The following is a 19,655-nucleotide window of genomic DNA, read 5'->3' as shown; positions in this document are numbered from 1 at the left end:
GTAACACAGTAGCACAATGCATCAAAGCTTGCGGTTGTCTTGGCTACCTTACAAACGGCGATGGAAAAACAGTGAATTTCCCCCCCTTTTGTGGTGATTTAGCACTAGTTTCTATGGTATTCTGCTTGCATTTTTGGGCTTCAGTTGGATGCTTTATTTTTATCTTTAGTCAATTGAGTTTAGTTCTAAAAAAGGCAAAGGCTAAATTGTAAATAATCTGCGCCCGGGCCCATCATAGGGTGGGGGCTGCGGGGGTGTCCCATACGCCCATTATGTAATGGTAATACATCGCTTGGGTTCATGTTAACTACTGTATGATTATCAGACCATTTTAATGTGTTTAATGTTTCAACTATATCAGGCAATTATAGCTATGTAACAATCTGATAAACTGCAATTGTGTTTGTATCCATTAACACGCTCATAAACATTACAAAAAGAGATGTCATGCCATAAGCTACACAATTACGAACAAAAAAAAAAAAAAAACGTTATCCCAATAATTAACATTTCGTTATTCAACAAGTGCTAGGCTATTAAGATAAAAAGTTTGCGCCTAATCTGACTCTCCACAAGGGACTACACAATGCATATGAATATTTTATGGGCCTATTTGTATTTCTACTGCAGTTAAGAGCAAAATGACGATAACATGTTTAACATTGAAAGTTTAAGATTCTTTATTAAATATTCTTACTTTATGCAAAACATATAGGCATCTGTACATTGTACTTCTATAACATCATAACATAAATCATTAAATTATAGTTCAGATGAACCGTACAAAGCCAATCTTGTTTTTTTTTGCTATATTTAGGCCTATTTATATCTGCAGATCTGTGTTGATTCAGTTCCTTTCAATAACTGCTGATGTTGCAAACTGTGGTTAAGCTGTAAAGCCGTTCGAAAAAATTGACCAAGAATTGTAGCATTATGGCTCCGTATTATTAGAACAATAACTGTACAGAATCTTTACTGCCACCCAATGTTCCTAAAAGACAAAGAAATAAAATAAAAATGTTAACGAAAAACAAACAAAAACAACAAACCGATTGTGTTCCATTTATATATCAATGTATAATTTTACATTATCTTGTGTGTAAAAAGCACTCACCCAACCTAACAGTGCTTGACAAGTTTGAGATAGGGGGAAGGGCACTTTGTTTAAAATGTTTGTCACCAAAGCCATTAATCCAGAGGGCGGGAGACTCAAAATATTAGCCTAAGCTATGCACGTGACACACCTTTTTGCAATCAGTGCTTTTTGTTAATTTTAACATCCTGATCTGATCATATGAAATAAGCTGACGAAATACACAATTGTTAGACTCTGTTATGAGTATTTGCTGTAAGTTTCTTTATTTGTTTGTGTTATGGAGATTTGCAGTGTTTTGTAGTGTTTCACGCTCCACTCCAGAAGTTCCGAATGGAATCAACCCTCCCCCCGCGCATTTGTCAGCATCTGCTGCTGCCAAGCAGAGTATGTGCGAAGTTTTGACTGAGGCGAAGAGGGATTTTGTAAAAGTCGGAGCGTCGTGTTTGTTTTTTTTGTTTGTTTGTTTGTTTGTTTTTTTTAAATCTGCAAGAAATGTTATGAGTTTGGCGTGTGGTAGGAAAAAAAGGTTTGCACAATAAGCCACTACGCAAATGTGTGTCTAGATCAGCTAAAATATATTGTTCGACCAAAAACATCTTATCAATTATTTAAGTAATAAAGACATGTAATAAAGTAATAAATAAATTTAATAAAAACAGAAAGACGTAGGTCTATATTGCTTCAGCCTTATTCAAAGGCTGCGGAAACATGGTTTCGTTTCCATTCCGCATCCGACGTTCTTGGTTTTCTTCCTATTTATTAAATATAGGCAATTGGTTGATGAAACATTGATTGAAATTAAGATACAATTTCTACAAAGCGAAATTCACTTTAAAGAAAGACTTACTATAAAACAAAACTTAATGAAGTGGTCAAGCTTATGTCTAACCCGCTGCATTTGTCTCCCGACAGCGCATCCGTCATGCTATTCCCTTTTCATAATGCACATAGGTGGAATTTATTAATTTAAAAATAATAGGCAATAGCCCAATATTTAAATATAAATATGAAACTAAATTGGTTACATTGTTATCCCTCTGGCAGACGAAAGCGACGGCGCGTTAAATGTTACATTGTAATGTTATTGTTGTTTTACTTCGTACTTTCCGTTTACAAACCGACATTTTATTATTACAGTCACTTTCCAATCTGTCCCTTTGCGCCACCTGGCGGTAGTTTTTTACACGTGACTGAATATCAGTTAACGCAACAGCCCTGCGGTGGTGGTATGCGCGGCGGTAATACCCATTTTGGTTGTCCACCTACTGTAGGAAGACCAACTTGCAAATATATGTTTTTTAGACTTCCAGTTCTGGATGTGAATGGAGTAGATCTCGTGCTCCCTCTATAGATTTTTTTTTTTTTTTCCAGTTAATAATCCTCTACGTGTTTATTTTTTCGAATGTAATGGGATAACGTCTAATAGCTAAGAAAGTAGATAATGGCATACAAATCAGCTAAACAAGTGAAGGAACCTCTAGGCACCTCTAAACGACGACCTGCCCACGGCTCATGGCGAGGTGTGCATATCATCTTTGATTAGCCTATTGGAAGACCACAGAGCCATTCTCTTTGCTGAATTCGTAACTTGACCTCATCCAGGCTGCGATGTCGGACCATAGACCATGAATAGCTTCACTGGAATCGAATACAGACCTCCTCAGTGAGCAAATTCACTCGCTGGAAGTGGTATGTACCAAACTAACTGAGAACTGTGCTAAGCTCAAGGCCAAAATAGCGGACTTGGAGGGCCGCAGCCAGCGCAATAATATTAGGATCATTGGCTTACCAGAGTCTGTTGAGGGTCCTCGACCCACAGTGTTCTTGGAAATAAGGGGCGAGCAGATTTTGCCGTCGCCCCTGAATTTGACAGGGCTCATCACGCTCTGATCATTAAGCCAAAGCAGGGAAAGAGGCTGAGAGCTGTAATAGTTCGTTTTCATTGGTACCAGATCAAGGAGGTGGTGATACGAGAGGCCCGTAAGTGAAGAGGATCTTTGCAGTACTGTGGCAAACCAATCGCAATCTATGGCGACTACAGTCCGGAAGTTGTGGAGCAACGCACACAATATCATGGGGTAATGGCAGAGCTTTATAATCTGGTAATCAAGCATTCTTTTCCCCGCATGCTGAGGATCTTGACCAAGGAATGTGAGCAAAACTTGCTTGTATCGGTGGATAAGGCCAAGAAATTTTTGGCGGCTTACCGTAGTGCCTCCTAGAATGTAACGATGTCCGCTCAGACTTGAACGGTGGATCTATGACTGTACTTACTGTCTATGTTACGAGGGGCTGTTGGACAGCATTGACTTAAAGAGACCAGGGCCTGTATGTATAAAGACGCTCAGAATAAAATTTTAGTCTTTAAGTGTGTAAAAATTCAAAGAATGATGTAATTTTACTCTTATTCTTAGACTTAAGAATAGGGTGACCATATGTGCCATTCTCCCAGGATGCATCCTGTCCAGGATTTCTAAATTGCCTAAAATGGCTTGAGCCCTTGCCTCTTTAATTGTGAAAGTGGTCATATTGATGTGCCCCCGGAACGAATGCAATTTCTACACGGCGGTCTGTGCAAGCCACTGTTCTTATTGACATTCTTCATGCAATGCATTAAAATGTTGTCGTATTTGCAATGCTTTGACCGTTCTCTGTAGATCCAGCCTTCTTGCAAGCCACGATCGGTTGATTATGTATAATGAATGCTATTGGTCAAATTATTTTTCAGTCATTACCTTCCGCAAATATGAAAACAAAACCAAAACTGAGACATTTTATGCAACTTAGAAATCCTGGACAGGACGCGTCCTGGGAGAATGGCGCATATGGTCACCCTACTTAAGAATAAGTATGATTCATATAGGTTCCTAAGTGTCAAGACTAGGTCTTAGCTCCTAAATTATTTAGGAGAGCTGGAGAGGTCTCCTAACCTAGTTAGGAGTAACAAGATGGCAGCAAAGAAGAGGAGATACACGCTCTCCAATGACGATATATTGTATTGGAGTTATATAATGACATGGAGTTGATTAAAATTATATAAACTTGATTGACAATTCTTTTTGTAACACCTAATAAGAAATGTAATAACTTTAAATAAATGTAATAAATATTACTTAAACAATAATTGTTTAATGCATTTGAATACATTTAAAGGTGCTGTATGCGATTTCTCAAATTTGTTGTTGAACACTGTTGATGTTTGAAATCAACCCAAACAAACCCACCCCTCTCTTCATTGCTCCGCCTCCAAAAACTCGCACTACAATCCTAACCACCCTGCTCTGAGTTGGTCTCGAACCCTGGCCTGATCACTGCTGAAATGCGAGACAAATGCACTACTAATGTCATTAAACACCTCATTCTCTTGCGGGCATCAGTGTGCAGTAGTTTAACTGCAAAACTCTCATTATCTGGCCACTGTTACACACGTAATGCGAGTGGATGTCCGTTTATCACAGCTGACGTGCAACAAAATGCTTTACGAAAAATAAAGCACAGTTGATGAAGGAACGACAAGGAGGCACAAAAAATTGACGTTAGACTTGTGCCGATATTCGGTAATGCGATATATTGCGATAATGAATATGCACGGTATTGTTATCGTGATGATTAGAAATGTTGTGATTATTTGTTATTGTTCAGTAAAACTTAAAGACATACGGCTTCATTAGTTAACATGTTAATTCATTATTACCAAACTGACAATGAAAAATACTTATAAAGCATTAATTATTCTTAGTTAATGTTAATATCTTAGTTACTGTTTAATAACATTACTAAAATTAAAAGTACTTATTTAATGGACCTGAGAGAAAACTAACATTAACAAAAAATAATACTTTCTGTAACAAATGTAGCTGTTGCTCAATCTTAGTTAATGCATTAAATAATGAGACCTTATTGTAAAGTGTTACCTGTTGTTCTTTATGGCCTACTTCTTTTGCACTTTAATCTGTTTGAAAATTTGACTTTATATTTTTTTTGTGTATTGTATTATTGTATTTAAACATTCAGAGTTATTTTTGTTATTACAAAAAGAGTTCTTAAACCTGTTATACTATGACAACACTTTTTTTGCAACTTATTCCAATATCGTGATAATACCGTATACCGTGGTAAAAGCTTCAGCAATTAATCGCAACATGAAAATTTGATACCGTCTGTTACGTGCTTAAAGTTGTTCAGTGGAATGACCGCAACATTTAAATGAGATACAACTGTTGAGGCGTGGGGAGGAACAAACCAAACAACAAGGGAAACAATTAATATCCGATATTTATTAACACGGTAGAGATAAGTCAACAAGTAAGACATAAACAAAGTAAAAGTAAGGAAAGAACGAGGATGTCGCCAAAGAAAAGAAATAATCAGAACAAAACCCACTAACTAGCGCCCACGCCCCTAAACTAACTACCAAAAATAAAATGTAAAAACAAAACCGAAAACTTCGGCGCGGCGCCTTAACTAAAACTCCACTAAATAAATAAACAAAAATACAGGGAAGGCGAGCACCCGCATTATAACTAACATTAGTTGCTAGCTGACACGCACTATGCGGAATTCACCGTGGTCAGTGAGGTTGATGTTATCTCTGAGCTGTCCGCAGCAAAAGGTTTCATTATCGGTCAACCCCTCGGTTGACAGACAATGACTTCACGCCAGAATTCGAATGCGTTCAAACATTTCGCACGAGAGACTTGTCTGCAGGAGAAGGGTTTCATTATTTGTCAACCACTCGATTGACAGATAATGACTTCACGCCAGATTTCGAGTGGACTCAAACATTTAACAGAAGACTTGTATCACTCTCTAACGCCGTCAGCTTAACTATTACACAGAAACAAACAACCAGGTACTGTCTCAATGAACCACAGACTAAATAAACAGTTCGCAAACACAAAGAATGACTGGCTCTGGCTCGACAAGCGTGAGTGAGGTCCAAGCCCAAACGCTCACTGCAGGTGGAATGCCGCCGAAGCCTTTTAAATGATCAGCCACCTGCAGATTGGCAGAACGCTGGTTGGGACGTCAGAGCGTCATGACGTCACCAAGATGAGCCCCGCTTTACCGTCAACCTAAAACTCGACAGACAGATAAGAAAGAGAGAGAGAGAGAGAGAGAAAAAAAAAACTAAAACAAAATACAAAAACATACGTGGAACGTAACACCGTCACATTGCCTAATTGACGTACAGTACACAAGAGTAAATGCAAACAAGAGTTTCTTTTTAATCGCCAACAGAACAGCAGCTCCAGACAATCAAAACCCAGTGTTACTTACATGAGAAGGCCTTCCTGCTTAGCTCTCTCCAGCACTGGAAAGCTTTTCTAATATTAACGCAGGTCCTAAAGTGATTGCCCAGTCATAAATCTTCATTGCAGTGATATTCTTTTGAACTCTTGTATTGTGTAAACTTACCACACCAAACATAGTGGCCAAAATTGATGTGCAATGTTTTTTTTTAAATACAATTTATTTATTGTTATTTGCTTAAACCATCAAAATATGAGGAAAATATTTTTATTTTTATGTTTATATTACTTAAATGTTTTAAAATATGACATTGACTACAACATAATCAGTTTTTAATATTTCATTGGTTCTTTGCGTGTTCATAATCTATTTGCATGACAGCCTGGCCAAAAATAATTTGAAATAATTTGAAATTTCATTTGATTATCAGACATGAAACAATTGACTCCAAGCACAGCTACATGATATGCTTACATCTTTTAACACATTTTTTTTTTTTTTTTTTTTATATTTGAATTAAGGTTGAAGATGGTCATTTTCATATGGCTGGACTAACTGACAATCAAACCATGCGGCAAAGCAAGTCACTTTTATGTTGATAGTGGGCTTCTCTGGAATTGTTGGAGCCATTGATGGAACTCTTGTTCACATCATCGCTCCAATTGTAAAGGAGGAGACATATATCAATAGTAAAAGATTCCACACCTCAATACTAATTTGTGATCATTTTGCACAATGCAAAGCTATTTTTAAAAATAAATTAAAATATTACAACTTTTTAGTGTCTTTTTCAATGATTTTTTAAAATAATATTGGCTGATTCAGAGGTTGAAGTTGGTCATTTTGAGTTGACATCATCTTAGTTCACAACACTTGAGTAAGCACTTAAGAATCAGTTTTATACTTTACTAAAAGTTGCTTCTTTATATAAGTCTCCTACTCTTAGAAAAGTCAGACACTTAAGTCAAAATTTAAGACTATTCTTAAGAGCATTTCTGAGAAGTTTTATACATATGGGCCCAGGGCCCGTATTTATCAAGTTTCTCAAAGTGCCATTTTAGTATTAAGTGCTGAGAAATCGTGAAATTTACTCCTACTTTCAAACATAAGTATAAAAGCAAGTTATCAAATTTCTTAAAGCTAAGAATCACTCTTACTCTCACAGTTATGTAAGACAGCTTGACAGGTCTCTCCAAGTGGTTAGGAGTTGCCAGTAGGGGCTTTTGATGGCACTGAGGAGACAGAGATGTACGCAAATCTTTCACGGGAGCAAGAATGTTTTTGAAATGTTTGACAACGAGCAGTTAATCAAACGGTATCATTTGGACAGAGCAGGCATCATCTATGACTAATTCAGCAAGCAGTAGTGCTGCTTCCTCCTGCCAGTTTAGTTTTATTTTGGAATCCATGGAGGCTGGTCATAAAATCTAGGCTATATAGAGGGAGGTCAGTTAACAGCACAACGTTTAAAATTTGCAATTAAGACATGGAGGAAAACGTGTTTACCTTTAATTTCCAATGTGTATATCATCATGTATTCTCTTGAAAATTTTAAGATTTAAATTAATTTTTTTTAAAATAGCTTTGCATTGTGCAAAATTATCACAAATTAGTTTTGATGGTGTGGAATCTTTTCTATTGATATATGTCTCCTCAATTACAGTTGAAGCAATGATGTGTCATTAGTTCATCAACGGCTCCAACAACTCCAGGGAAGCCCACAGTCAACATAAAAGTGGCTTGCTTTTGCCGCATGGTTTGATGGTCAATGAACTGCCATAGAGTAGTGGCCAAATGTGATGTCCAGCCATATGAAAATTGACATCTTCAACCTTAATTCAAATATTTTTTAAAAAATGTCTCAAAAGATGTAAGGATATTGCATAGCTGTCAATTATTTCAAATGTGATAATGAAATGAAATTTCAAATTATTTCAAATTATTTTTGCCAGGCTATCATGCAAAGAAATTATGAACACATGCAAAAACAAGAGGACCAATGAAATATTAAAAACTGATTATGTTGTAGGCAATGTGTGCTTTTTTTTCTGAGCTTTTTTATTTTTCTGAATCCTGTAGCTGTAGTTTTCCTTTTTGTAGTTTTTTTTTGCCAAAAATGTTGTCAGATAAATACCTTTGCTTAGTTTAGTGTTTTATTCTTCTCTCATATTTTAAAACATTTAAATTATATAAACATAAAGAATTTAAATATTTTCCCCTTATTTTGATGGTTTAAGCCAGTGGTCTCAAACTCGGGCCACAGCTCTGCACAGTTTTGCTCCAACCCTAATCAAACACGCCTGATCCAGTTATTCAAGGTCTTCAGGATTACTAGAAACGTCCAAGAAGGTGTGAGTTGGAGCTAAACTGTGCTGAGCTGCGGCCCTCCAGGAATTGAGCTTGAGACCACTGGTTTAAGCAAAATTGTAGGGTCATTTAAAAAAAAAAAAGATCAATTTTGACCACTATGTTTGGTGTGGTAAGTTTAGCAATAGTACTGTTTAAGAGCCTGTTTACTGTGGACTGATGGGCTCAGGTCATCACTGGTGCACTGCTGCAGTTTTCCAGTTACCAAAAAACAGTCAGAGCATTGATTTGTAGAGTGGGAGAAGTTGTTACATTTTAAAGTTATAAAAAGTTTATTCAAAGTCAATAAAATACACTAAACGTATTAATTATACTTGGACCCATCAGTACACAGTAAGCCGGCTCTTAAATGGTACTATTGCTAAACTTACCACACCAAACTATTTTAAAATATTTTTATGTTTATATTATTTACTCATGTGGTGTTCGGGTCATTTTGACCCGAAGAAGATTTTCTTTTTCCCAAAAATACTAGTTAATGTTATCGCATTGGACTGAAACTTTGTGACTTTGTGCAGGGTATAACTACTTCTCAGAATTTTTTTTTATCATTTTCGTGAAGGTTTTCACCTTGTCACACTTGTAGTGTTCACAGTCAAAAATGACCGGCTTACAAAAAATTGCTTATAAATCTCTCATTATGCTATATTATCACCAAATATTGGATTCAGTCTTTCTGTCAACTTGTTTTCTTTCATTTAGGAATGGTTTTGTATTTCTTTTAGCATCTGATTAATCGTAGGCCTCATTTATCTAAGAGTAGGCACCTCAGTTTTTGAGTGAAAAAAAGTGTTTGTTTTTTTTTGTGGATAATTTTGTCAATTTTACAAAAAATATGAAAAAAAAAATTGCATTGTTTATCACACTAGTGTGCTTTAATGTTTAAGCAGGAAATGTGTTTTGAAATGTTTTTATTTTGGTTTTTATTTATTACAAAAAGGTATAAAATCACACTTGTGGTGTTCCCGGTCAAAAATGACTGGCCTACAAAAATAGCTTATAAATCACTTGTTACGCTATTTTATCACCAAATAATGGATTCAATCTTTTTGTCAGCTTGATTTATTTAAATTAGGAGAGGTTTTGTATGTTTTTTTGAAACTGATTGATTGTAGGCCTCTTTAAACTGAGCTTATATTGGTCAAAAATGACCGGCCATTGAAAATGAATGGGGGAGTCGAAAATCAGCAAACCTGCAAAAGAGACTCTGCCCCAGGCTCCAACAGAGGGGTCGGAACAAGTTTGAGTGAATGTTACTGAAGGGAAGGCTGATTCGACAGACTTGCCAAAAAAATTAATCGAAGACAAAAAAAAATTTATTAAGAGAGAAAAAAAAAATCAGAGAATCAGAGAAAGAAATAGGCTCCCCACGCCAGTCCCCCCCCCCCCCCCAATCACCACACACCTTTTTTATGGCTGTAGGGTGTGGGGCTTCCATATGTTATAGTGACTAATATATTTGTGTGTGTTACAGTGCTGGAATCAGGACTGAATAAGAATTTTTCTGATGTAAAAGTGTCTGTTACTGACTGTCCAGATCTTACACACGAGCCTTTCAGGTTTCCTGTCAAGGGTGAGTACAGATGTAAGTCAGTTTATGTCAAGGAGTAACAGGCTCTTTAAACAACACTTGTTACTCTTTTATTAGGTATTTGTGGCAAACCACGTATTACTGATGTGGGAGGTGTACCCTATCTGATTCCTCTGGTCCGACTGGATAAGGTACGTTAATGAATCGTAAATGTATTTTTCAGAAAAAAACATATTTGTACAACTAACTGATGCAAACTTCCCCCTCAAAGGTTTACAACATGAACCTTGTGTCCAAGGAGGTTGAGCTTCCTGGTGCATTTATTCTTGGTGCTGGTGCTGTCTCCTCTAAGACAGTTGGGATAAATGGAGAGGTATGTATAGCTGCACTAAAACCAATTTTCCACATTAGAATTTCAAGACCTAAAAAAATGAATGGTTCTTTTGGTACTGATGATTTTTAATGTAAATTTGCAATGGCATTGTTAAACGAAAATGCTTATTTCTGCATAATGCTACACATCGTGGTTTCTGGATTTTTCTTCTCTTTGGTTTAATGCAGAGTTCAATGGGGTTTTTAACACTGTATTGTCCTGTTTTGTCCTAGTTAATGCCTCTGGTGGTGACTGAAGCTGAGGGGAGACCTGCGGTGAATGGCAGTTATTTTTCCACCATCAACCCAGTGGATGGAAAATGTCTACAGGAGAAATACAGTGACAGGTTTCATGACTGTGACTTTGGCCTCCTCGCAAACCTTTATGCATGTGAAGGCAAATCTGGAAAGGTAAGAACCATGGGGACTTTGCATCTCTGTACAACCTCAGTAATGTGATTTACTACATGGAGTTTTTCCTTTGATAATGGCCATAAGTGATGAAATGATTATTAGGAATGAGCTACTGATAATTTTTAAAGGAACCCAAAACCACTTCAAATGTTTTGATTTGACTATTTACACCACCATTCAAAAGTTCTGAGCAGTAAGATTTTTTAAATGTTTTTAAAAGAAGTATATTATGCTGCTGCAAATATTTAAGCTAAAATACAGTAAAACTATAAAATAGTATTATTACAATTTAAAATAAATGTTTTCTATTTGAATATATTTTAAAGTTTTGTAATTTTATTCCTGTGATGATGGCAAAGCTGAATTATCAGCAACCATTACTTCAGTTTTAAGTGTCACATAATTCTTCAGATGTCATTCTAATATGAAGATGTGTCATAAATCATACTGACCCCAAACTTTTAAATATAACAAAGTTTGAAAAAAAAAAAAAAACTACCATTGCAGGTCATTGAGGTGAGAGCCTGCAGAAGGACTGGAGAGGACAGTCTTGTGAGCTGCATGAGAAAGACCATGGAACAACATTATAGGGAGAAGAGCGTGGCCCTGGGGGGAACTTTCGTCATACAAAAGGGGAAGGCAAAGATCCATATCATGGTAATTAAATGATAAAATAATTAAAAATTAAATATTTGTAGGGCCTATAATGCACAAAACTAAGTTAAAAAGTAAAAATAATACATTAGCGCATACAGTTTCTAAATAATAGACATTTCAGTAATTATTGGGTTTTGTAATTTGTGTAGATAACTATCGTAGCTTCATAGTCTATAGTTAATCTTGTCAATTCTATGGACAATAACAGAACTTACATAAACTTTTATGGACATATGTGTTAAGTTATCCCAAAAATGTTATTTACCCACCCTCATATCATTTCAAACCTGTAATAGTGTAAAACTTTCTTCTGTGGAACATAAAAGAAGATATTTACAAAATATAATTTCATTTATAACGCATCTGTAAAGAAGGTCTTTCTCCATCATTTCTACGGTTGTACAATAGCATTCAAAAGTTTTGGTAAGTAAGATTCAAGATTTCAATTTCAATATTTATTTTCAATATTTTACAATAATTGTAAATATATATAGCTGCAAGCAGCAATATGGGGCCAAGCCCCTGAAGGGGCTGTAGTGCAGTGTGGAGCAGGAAGAGCAAAAACAGCAGAAATGTAATGTAGATGAAAAACAAATGGTTCAGAAGTATAGGTGAGAATGAACAAAAAAATTACAGAAGTTTAGATGAGAATGAACATAGTATGAACAAAAACACACTTATTTCTAATTGTTGAGTAAGAAAGGTTAGTACAAAGTTTACCCAGATTATAAAGGAATCGAAATGACACAACATTACACACAGTTTTATAAAGTTATCCTACACTGGTCTTTCTGGGCCAGACGCCCGTCACTCATCTTGTTGCACCACTGGGAAGATGTGTGTTCACACAGATGCCGAAGTTCCATAGTTCAAGTGAGAATCCATTCGAAATTAAGAATATTTGTAGAAATGCACCCATGTTATATTTTTAATAAGTTCAGATTAGATCATTCTCAGAAAGACTCAATGTCTGGAACAGAAGCAACTTTTACAATTAACCAATTAGCATGCTAAGCTAACTAACATAAGACGACTAACACAAGCAAAGTTTCGGGAACGGTAGCAAATATGAAAAATCTATTCGGTCATTTCTGTGCTGCTCAGTACAAAGGTACGAAAAAAGTTTTTCATTTACTTCAATATGGTGGATGGGTACATTTAAGGAAAAAGACAAATGACACATCGCCAGAATCAACATTAGCCAGGGAACAAAACGACATACAAAAACGACATGAGAATACAAATTTTGGACAAAGCTTTAAGCGTTTTGCAAAAATCCTTATATCTCTGGAACATTAGGTGGTGTTGTATTCAAACTTGTCAGGTATGAGAAGGTTAGGTGTCTGATGATGATACCTTCTGAATTTTGTGCTGATATGTCAAATTGTTTAAAAGAAACGGTTTTGTCGGTTTTGTCAATTTATGACAAAATTCAAAATGGCATCCTGATGGTTCATCCGATCCTGGCAAAATCAGTATCCCCACATCTGGCATGACACAAGGAATCCACTGTCACAAAGATCATGATCTGACACCTAGAATGTTCTGACAAACTACAGCATCCGCAAAAATAAAAAAAATCAGATCTCATGACCTATAGGTGACACTGTTCCCAAATATAACATGGACCCTCAGATCATGGTTCCAATGAAGCATACCAATTTTCATTTTGATTGCTCAAGGTGTGGCTGAGATACAGCCTCTGAACCAATTTCAGATCGACCTTGTTAAGTTTACGTCATCACTTTTGAACATAGATGAGAAAAAATTAAAAAAAAGTCCTCTCACCGGCCCCCGCTCTCTCTCCTCCTCCCTCTTATATAGAGCTCTGTATTGAACCAACGTGACATTTACAGGAGAGGGAGCGGGGGCCAGTGAGAGGACTTTTCACGAGTGAAGATATTACTGCGCCAAGTCAAAGTGTTCCCGAGCACTTGCTGTGGTATTCCGCCATACAATATAGTTATCCATTTTACACGCTTAGAAAAGCGCAACGTTTTGTTTTGTGTCACCGTCCTAGGTCGAGTTACACTACTCGTGTAACTGTATTTAAACAGGGAAAACGTGGAGGTGTTTGGTAGCTTCTCTGCTTGGCCCCTATTGAATGAACTGGGCTAAGCTAAGTGCTAACAAAGTTTCGACGCAAAACAGAGCGATTTAGTGCACGCACTGAGACGAGAGAGATATGTATCAACTCGTCTTAGTTAAGGAAATAACATAGTTTAATATGAAAAAACGGTGGAGTATCCCTTTAAAGGGGAGTAGTGAAAAAAAGGGAATACTGTACTTCTCAAAATGGCCACTACTGTACTGAGCAGAGTTTCGATGTAAGATGTTGAATGTGATCAACATAAAGAAAGGAATCAGGTGAACTAAATTTACTAAAACTAAAAATTGCATTTGCCCTCGCCCCTTCTTCCTCCGCCTCCTGAATTTTTGGTTTCATTTTACATGCTCAGGTGCTTCTTTAACAGTCAGGCTGTCAGCTGGGCCTTTGATAATATTTTTCTAAGGCCGTCTTCTGGCTTAATAGTGAAAAGTGCTTTTAGGCTTAAAAGAACTTTAGATTTCATCCTTCTTCATGCAAGAAAATGAGGAGGAGAAATCTTCGTTCTACAAGCCGCAGGAAGGTAAGCTGGGTCTATATTTTTGTTTGTATAAAAAGTGTAGACCTTGTTTTTCCTGTATAACTTTCCTGAGCATGTAGTCAGTAAAGTTAGAAGTAATTATTTTGGGCAAAATAACTGAATCATTAGGTTGGCTAGTTTTCATATGCAGTCCGCATTATGGCCGCTATTTTGTGGCCTCCTATGTTAGAGTAGCTTCTCAGTTAATACGGTTAGTTTGGTTTGAGTTAGCACTCATCACTTCAGTTATTTTCAGTTACGATGGCCTTAACCGGCTGCTTGGCACTGTTTGGCTTGTAGTGCTTTGCTTTTCTCCTCATATTTTAGAGGATTGAAAGTGAAGCCCAGGCCTGTGTGGCCCGTAGGCCATATTTAGTGGCCTACGCTAGAGCTAGGTTAGGTGTTTTGTTTTAAATCACCCGTTATGTAAAATTACTATCCCTTGTAAGGTTGTATAGTTCCTAGTTCTGGCCTCCTCCTGAGGGAGTCGCTAGGCCGTATGCCCATTCCCCCTCATTTATTATGTAGGTGTTATGGCTGAGTTTAACAGCTATTAGGTTATAGGCTGTCATTAGCCGTCTTGGTGCTGTATCTCAGGTGGTAGGCCCTTATCTTTGCGTAGATAAATCATGCAGTGTATGCTAGGCCCCACTTTCTAGAACCTTTATCATGCTATATCATGTTCCCCTGGACCCCTTGAATTTGTATTCAAGCTTGAGTTACGGTCCCAGTTTTTAGCTTCTGTTCTCTAGGGTTCAGCACAGTTTTTCAGATATATTTGGTGCGAACATTTATCCTGTGTGGATGGCATGTATGTACAAAAGCATTCAGTTGCTTTGGGTTCTAAAGCCTTATCCCTACATATTTATGTGAGCATTACTCTGGTGCTGCCACGGGTTAGCACCCATTTCTATGATAGTAGGCTGTAACTAGCCTCTATTTAAGAACGTGGTGTGTGTTTGTACTCCCCGTTTAGGGTTAGTGTGTTTCACTGAGTGCATCACCTGTTGGATTGCACACTCAGGTTGAGTGTAGAGATTTGTATTTTATTTTATATCTGTTTAACTCCATTTGTGATTGTTACCATAAGCAGCCATTTTACTTATAGCTACAGGGGTTGTTGGCTTTTTGTTATTTAGCCTCCTTCTAGCTACAGCTTGTATTATAGGCGCTGTTGGTAGGATATTAGTTTTGCTCACGTATGCTAGTACTTCCACAGGTTTATGCTCGTGTCTGTCTGAGGTGTTAGGCCTTATAGGCCTTCCTTAGACCATGTTAGCATTTCTTGTTGTACTTTATACTTTAAGTACATTGCCTGTTGGAATGTGCATACCTAGCTCAGGTTGCGCTAAGCTAGTTACCCATAAGTTTCTTCTGGGTCTAGACCTGGTCCCCTTTGAGCTTGGTTCCCTTAAGACCACTAATTGATGCTATGTGTGTTTAAAAAGTTTTTTCATATTACATGTTGGCACAGTGTGTATGTTGGTCTTATATGATTAAACCACCATCGGCCACGCCCACCTCTGTAAGAGTAGGCCCTAGGTTAGGCCTCTCGTAGAGTTTTGTGGCGGAGTGTGTACTCCTCTTGCTTTAAGTATAAAGATGTTTCTGAGTACATGGCCTGCTGGTTGGTTTTGTCATGATGTCCACTAGCTGACTCCACGTGTCGAAGTTGAAGGCCCCGCTAGGGCCTCCTTTCAGGTACATGTTGGCACAGTTCTGTGTGGTTACCATCACTGCCATCGGCCACGCCCACCTCTGTTTGAGTAGGCCTTAGGTCAGGCCTCTCTTGGAGTACTGTGGCGGAGTTACACTCCTCTTGTTAAGTGTTAAGGTGTTTTTTACCAAGTGTTTGGCCTACTGGCAGATTTGGTCATGAAGCTTTCACTGGCTGATGCCATGTGCGTATGGAGTCGTACGCCCCACCAGAGCCTCCTTTCCGCTTACATTTTGGCACAGTTTTGTGTTGGTTTCTACCTGACTCATCTTTGGATGGGTCATGATTGCTGACGCCACATGTTTACAAGTCGTAGGCTTTATAGGCCTCCTGTGTATCATGCTGGAGTGCAGCTGTGTACTCTTCTCGATTTGAGGGTGAGTTTCTGTGTTAAACCACTCTGTTGTTTGGTTTTTATGCATTTACTTCCTTGAGTATGGTTTCTCTTTTAACTGTAGTTGAGCTAAGTAGCTACCTCGTTCATAACTTGGTTCTGTTTTAACTCCTAGAACATTAGTGGCCACTAGCTGGCGCCGTATGTGATGGGTAGGCCCTTTGGGCCTCCTTTGAATATGCCGGCATGTGTATATATTCTTTATTAAGGTAAAGAAATTAACCCTCTGGGGTCTGAGGATTTTTGTGGCCATGGAGAAGTTTTGACATGCCCTGACATTTGTGCTTTTTTCAGTTGTTCATGAACATATTAAAGGTGCCAACGAACGTTTTTTTACAAGATGCAATATAAGTCTGTGTCCCCTGAATGTGTCTGTGAAGTTGCAGCTCAGAATACCCCATCGATTTTTTTTTAATTAATTTTTTTAACTGCCTATTTTGAGGCATAATTAGAAATGCGCCAATTCAGGCTGCGTCCCCTTTAATTGCTTGTGCTCTCCGCCCCCTCCCAAGCTCTCGACTCTATCATTGCATAAACAAAGTTCACACAGCTAATATAACCCTCAAAATGGATCTTTACAAAGTGTTCGTCATGCAGCATATCTAATCGCGTAAGTATGGTATTTATTTGGATGTTTACATTTGATTCTGAATGAGTTTGATAGTATGGTCCGTGGCTAACGGCTAATGCTACACTGTTGGAGAGATTTATAAAGAATGAAGTTGTGGTTATGCATTATACAGACTGCAAGTGTTTAAAAATAAAAATAGTGACGGGTCTTGTCTCCGTGAATACAGTAAGAAATGATGGTAACTTTAACCACATTTAACAGTACATTAGCAACATGCTAACAAAACATTTAGAAAGACAATTTACAAATATCACTAAAAATATCATGTTATCATGGATCATGTCAGTTATTATCACTGTCCTTGCTTGCTTACCTAGTCTGATGTTTCAGCTGTGCACAGATCCAGACGTTAATACTGGCTGCCCTTGTATAATGCCTCAAGATGAGCTGGCATATGCAAATATTGGGGGCGTACACCCAGACTGTTCGCCTGTTCTTCTGAGGTCTTTTAAACAAATGAGATTTATATAAGAAGGAGGAAACAATGGAGTTTGAGACTCACTGTATGTCATTTCCATGTACTGAACTCTTGTTATTCAACTATGCCGAGGTAAATTCAATTTTCAATTCGATGGTACCTTTAATGGAAAAAGTGTCATTACACTGTTGTAACACAGTTCGTAGATACGGGAAGGAGGAGGCGGGAACCGGCGAACGTTCAACAAAACTTTAATTCAAAATAAACAAAGAACAAAACGAAAGTAATGCTGGCAGACCCTCATGGACGTCTGCCGGCCACACAAACATAATAAAACATAAAATAAAGTCCAGGCCTGGTCCTTCTCTTGTCCTTCGCGGTTGTCGCTCCTCCTTTTATGCTCCTGGAGCTCCTCCGTGAGAGACTCAAGGCCTCACGCCGTTCCCTCATGGCTCTCACCCGCCACAACTGAATTCAGCACAAACCAGGCTACAATAATTTGTGAGGAACATGTATGTACATGTTTGTGTTTTTGAAGGAATAACGTTTATGCGTGGTTATTGAGAAAACAAAAAACAAGTCACTGAAATAAAGCCAAAAAATATATAAAATCTGTGTTCACAAGAATTCTGGGTATTGGAGGTTGTAGACTAGAGTTTTTGCTTCAAAATGACGTAAAAATTATGCTACCTACTCATTCATTTATAACAATATATATATATATAAAATAATATAAATAATATAAATAAAATAAAAATATATTGATTTAGTTTTTGTAAGACACTTTTTGTCAAGAAACACAGTATGCGTGGAGGCGTGAATCATCATGAAAAATGGGTCATGTACACCTGAGAAGACAAAAGAATCTCATAATGACCTGTAATGACTTGCATAATAATGAGGCCTTTCAGTCAGGTAGGCTGTGAAAAACCCTCTGTGATCATGTCTCAAGCTCATCATGGTGTATATCAAACATACAGAAAAAAACAGCAATACTGCGAAATATTATTGTAGCAAAGTTCAATGTAAGGAAGGAAGAGGATAGGGTCGGCTTGACTACTGACTGCTTTTTATTCAGGTTTCTTTCACAAACAAAAAGTTGTGCAGACAGGCACAAAACGGTCACAAAATAAATCACGATTCTTCTCCAACAGTGTCTCAGAATCCAAGCGTGTGGTAGCAGTCAGTAGTGCTTCTCTCTCCCAGCCACTCCTGTTTCTCCTGGTGTTATATATTCTCTCCACGCCAATTACTTAAACAAGAGACAGGTGTTCGTCATTTGCATTTAACCCACTCACTCACCGCTCGTATCCTGACTCTCTCTCCCGCTGCAGACTTTGCTGAACCACGCCCCCCTTGCCACATACATCCAGGGGAGCCATCCGGCCTGCAACCCCTGGAGAGGAAATCGGCCACAGCCATCTGAACACCTGGCCTGTGGACCACCTTGAACTTAAAAGGCTGTAAAGCTAGATACCAACGAGTGATCCACGCGTTGGTATCCTTCATGCGGTGGAGCCACTGCAGGGGTGCATGGTCCGAACAGAGGGTGTATTCCCGTCCCAGGAGATAATAGTGGAGGGTGAGGACGACCAACGTCCCAAAGAGACTCCTTTTCTATGGTGCTGTACTTAGCCTCTCTCTTCGAGAGCGTCTGACTAATGTACAGCACCAGCCATTCCTCTCCCCCTATCTCCTGGGACAGGACGGCACCCAGCCCCCTGTCCGATGCGTCTGTCTGCAACAGAAATGGGAGAGAAAAGTCAGGAGAGTGTAACAACGGCCCGCCACATAAAGCAGCCTTCACATGGGTAAAGGCCTGCTGGCACGGCTCCGTCCACTGGACTGTATCTGGCGCCTCCTTTTTAGTGAGATCAGTCAAAGGGCTAGTGAGGTCCGAATAATTAGGAACAAACATTCTATAATATCCCGCCAGCCCCAGGAACTGTCTCACCTTCTTTTTGGTCTTGGGACGCGGACAGGTCGCAAATGCTGCCGTCTTATCATGACTAAATGGCTAAAAAGCTGCCAGTCATGACTAAATATAATTATGTAATCTAAATAGGCAGCAGCATACGCAACATGGGGCCGTAAAATCCTATCCATGAGACACTGAAAGGTAGCCGGAGCCTCGAACAGCCCGAACGGAAGGGTGACAATTTGTAATCCAAACGGTGT

At 38.2% G+C, this 19,655-nt stretch overlaps 1 protein-coding gene across 5 annotated transcripts in view; it reads left to right on the top strand.

Annotated features, from left to right (window-relative positions):
* Window positions 1-19,655, top strand: part of c13h11orf54 (chromosome 13 C11orf54 homolog) — a 92,993-nt gene that overhangs the window by 60,543 nt on the left and 12,795 nt on the right. For 2 of the 5 annotated variants that reach the window (XM_067407642.1, XM_067407641.1), the window contains exons 2-7: window positions 3,049-3,174; window positions 10,191-10,289; window positions 10,365-10,438; window positions 10,519-10,620; window positions 10,854-11,030; window positions 11,541-11,690. In XM_067407642.1, coding sequence (XP_067263743.1) covers window positions 10,528-10,620; window positions 10,854-11,030; window positions 11,541-11,690 — 420 coding nt within the window. In that variant the 5' untranslated portion in view covers window positions 3,049-3,174; window positions 10,191-10,289; window positions 10,365-10,438; window positions 10,519-10,527. The remainder of the gene's footprint in view (window positions 1-3,048; window positions 3,175-10,190; window positions 10,290-10,364; window positions 10,439-10,518; window positions 10,621-10,853; window positions 11,031-11,540; window positions 11,691-19,655) is intronic. The other 3 variants (XM_067407638.1, XM_067407639.1, XM_067407640.1) reach the window with 3 other exon arrangements.

Source organism: Chanodichthys erythropterus, chromosome 13, assembly GCF_024489055.1.
Source record: "Chanodichthys erythropterus isolate Z2021 chromosome 13, ASM2448905v1, whole genome shotgun sequence".
In the NCBI taxonomy this organism is placed as follows: Eukaryota; Metazoa; Chordata; class Actinopteri; order Cypriniformes; family Xenocyprididae; genus Chanodichthys; species Chanodichthys erythropterus.
This window is presented reverse-complemented; position numbering and strand designations above follow the sequence as displayed.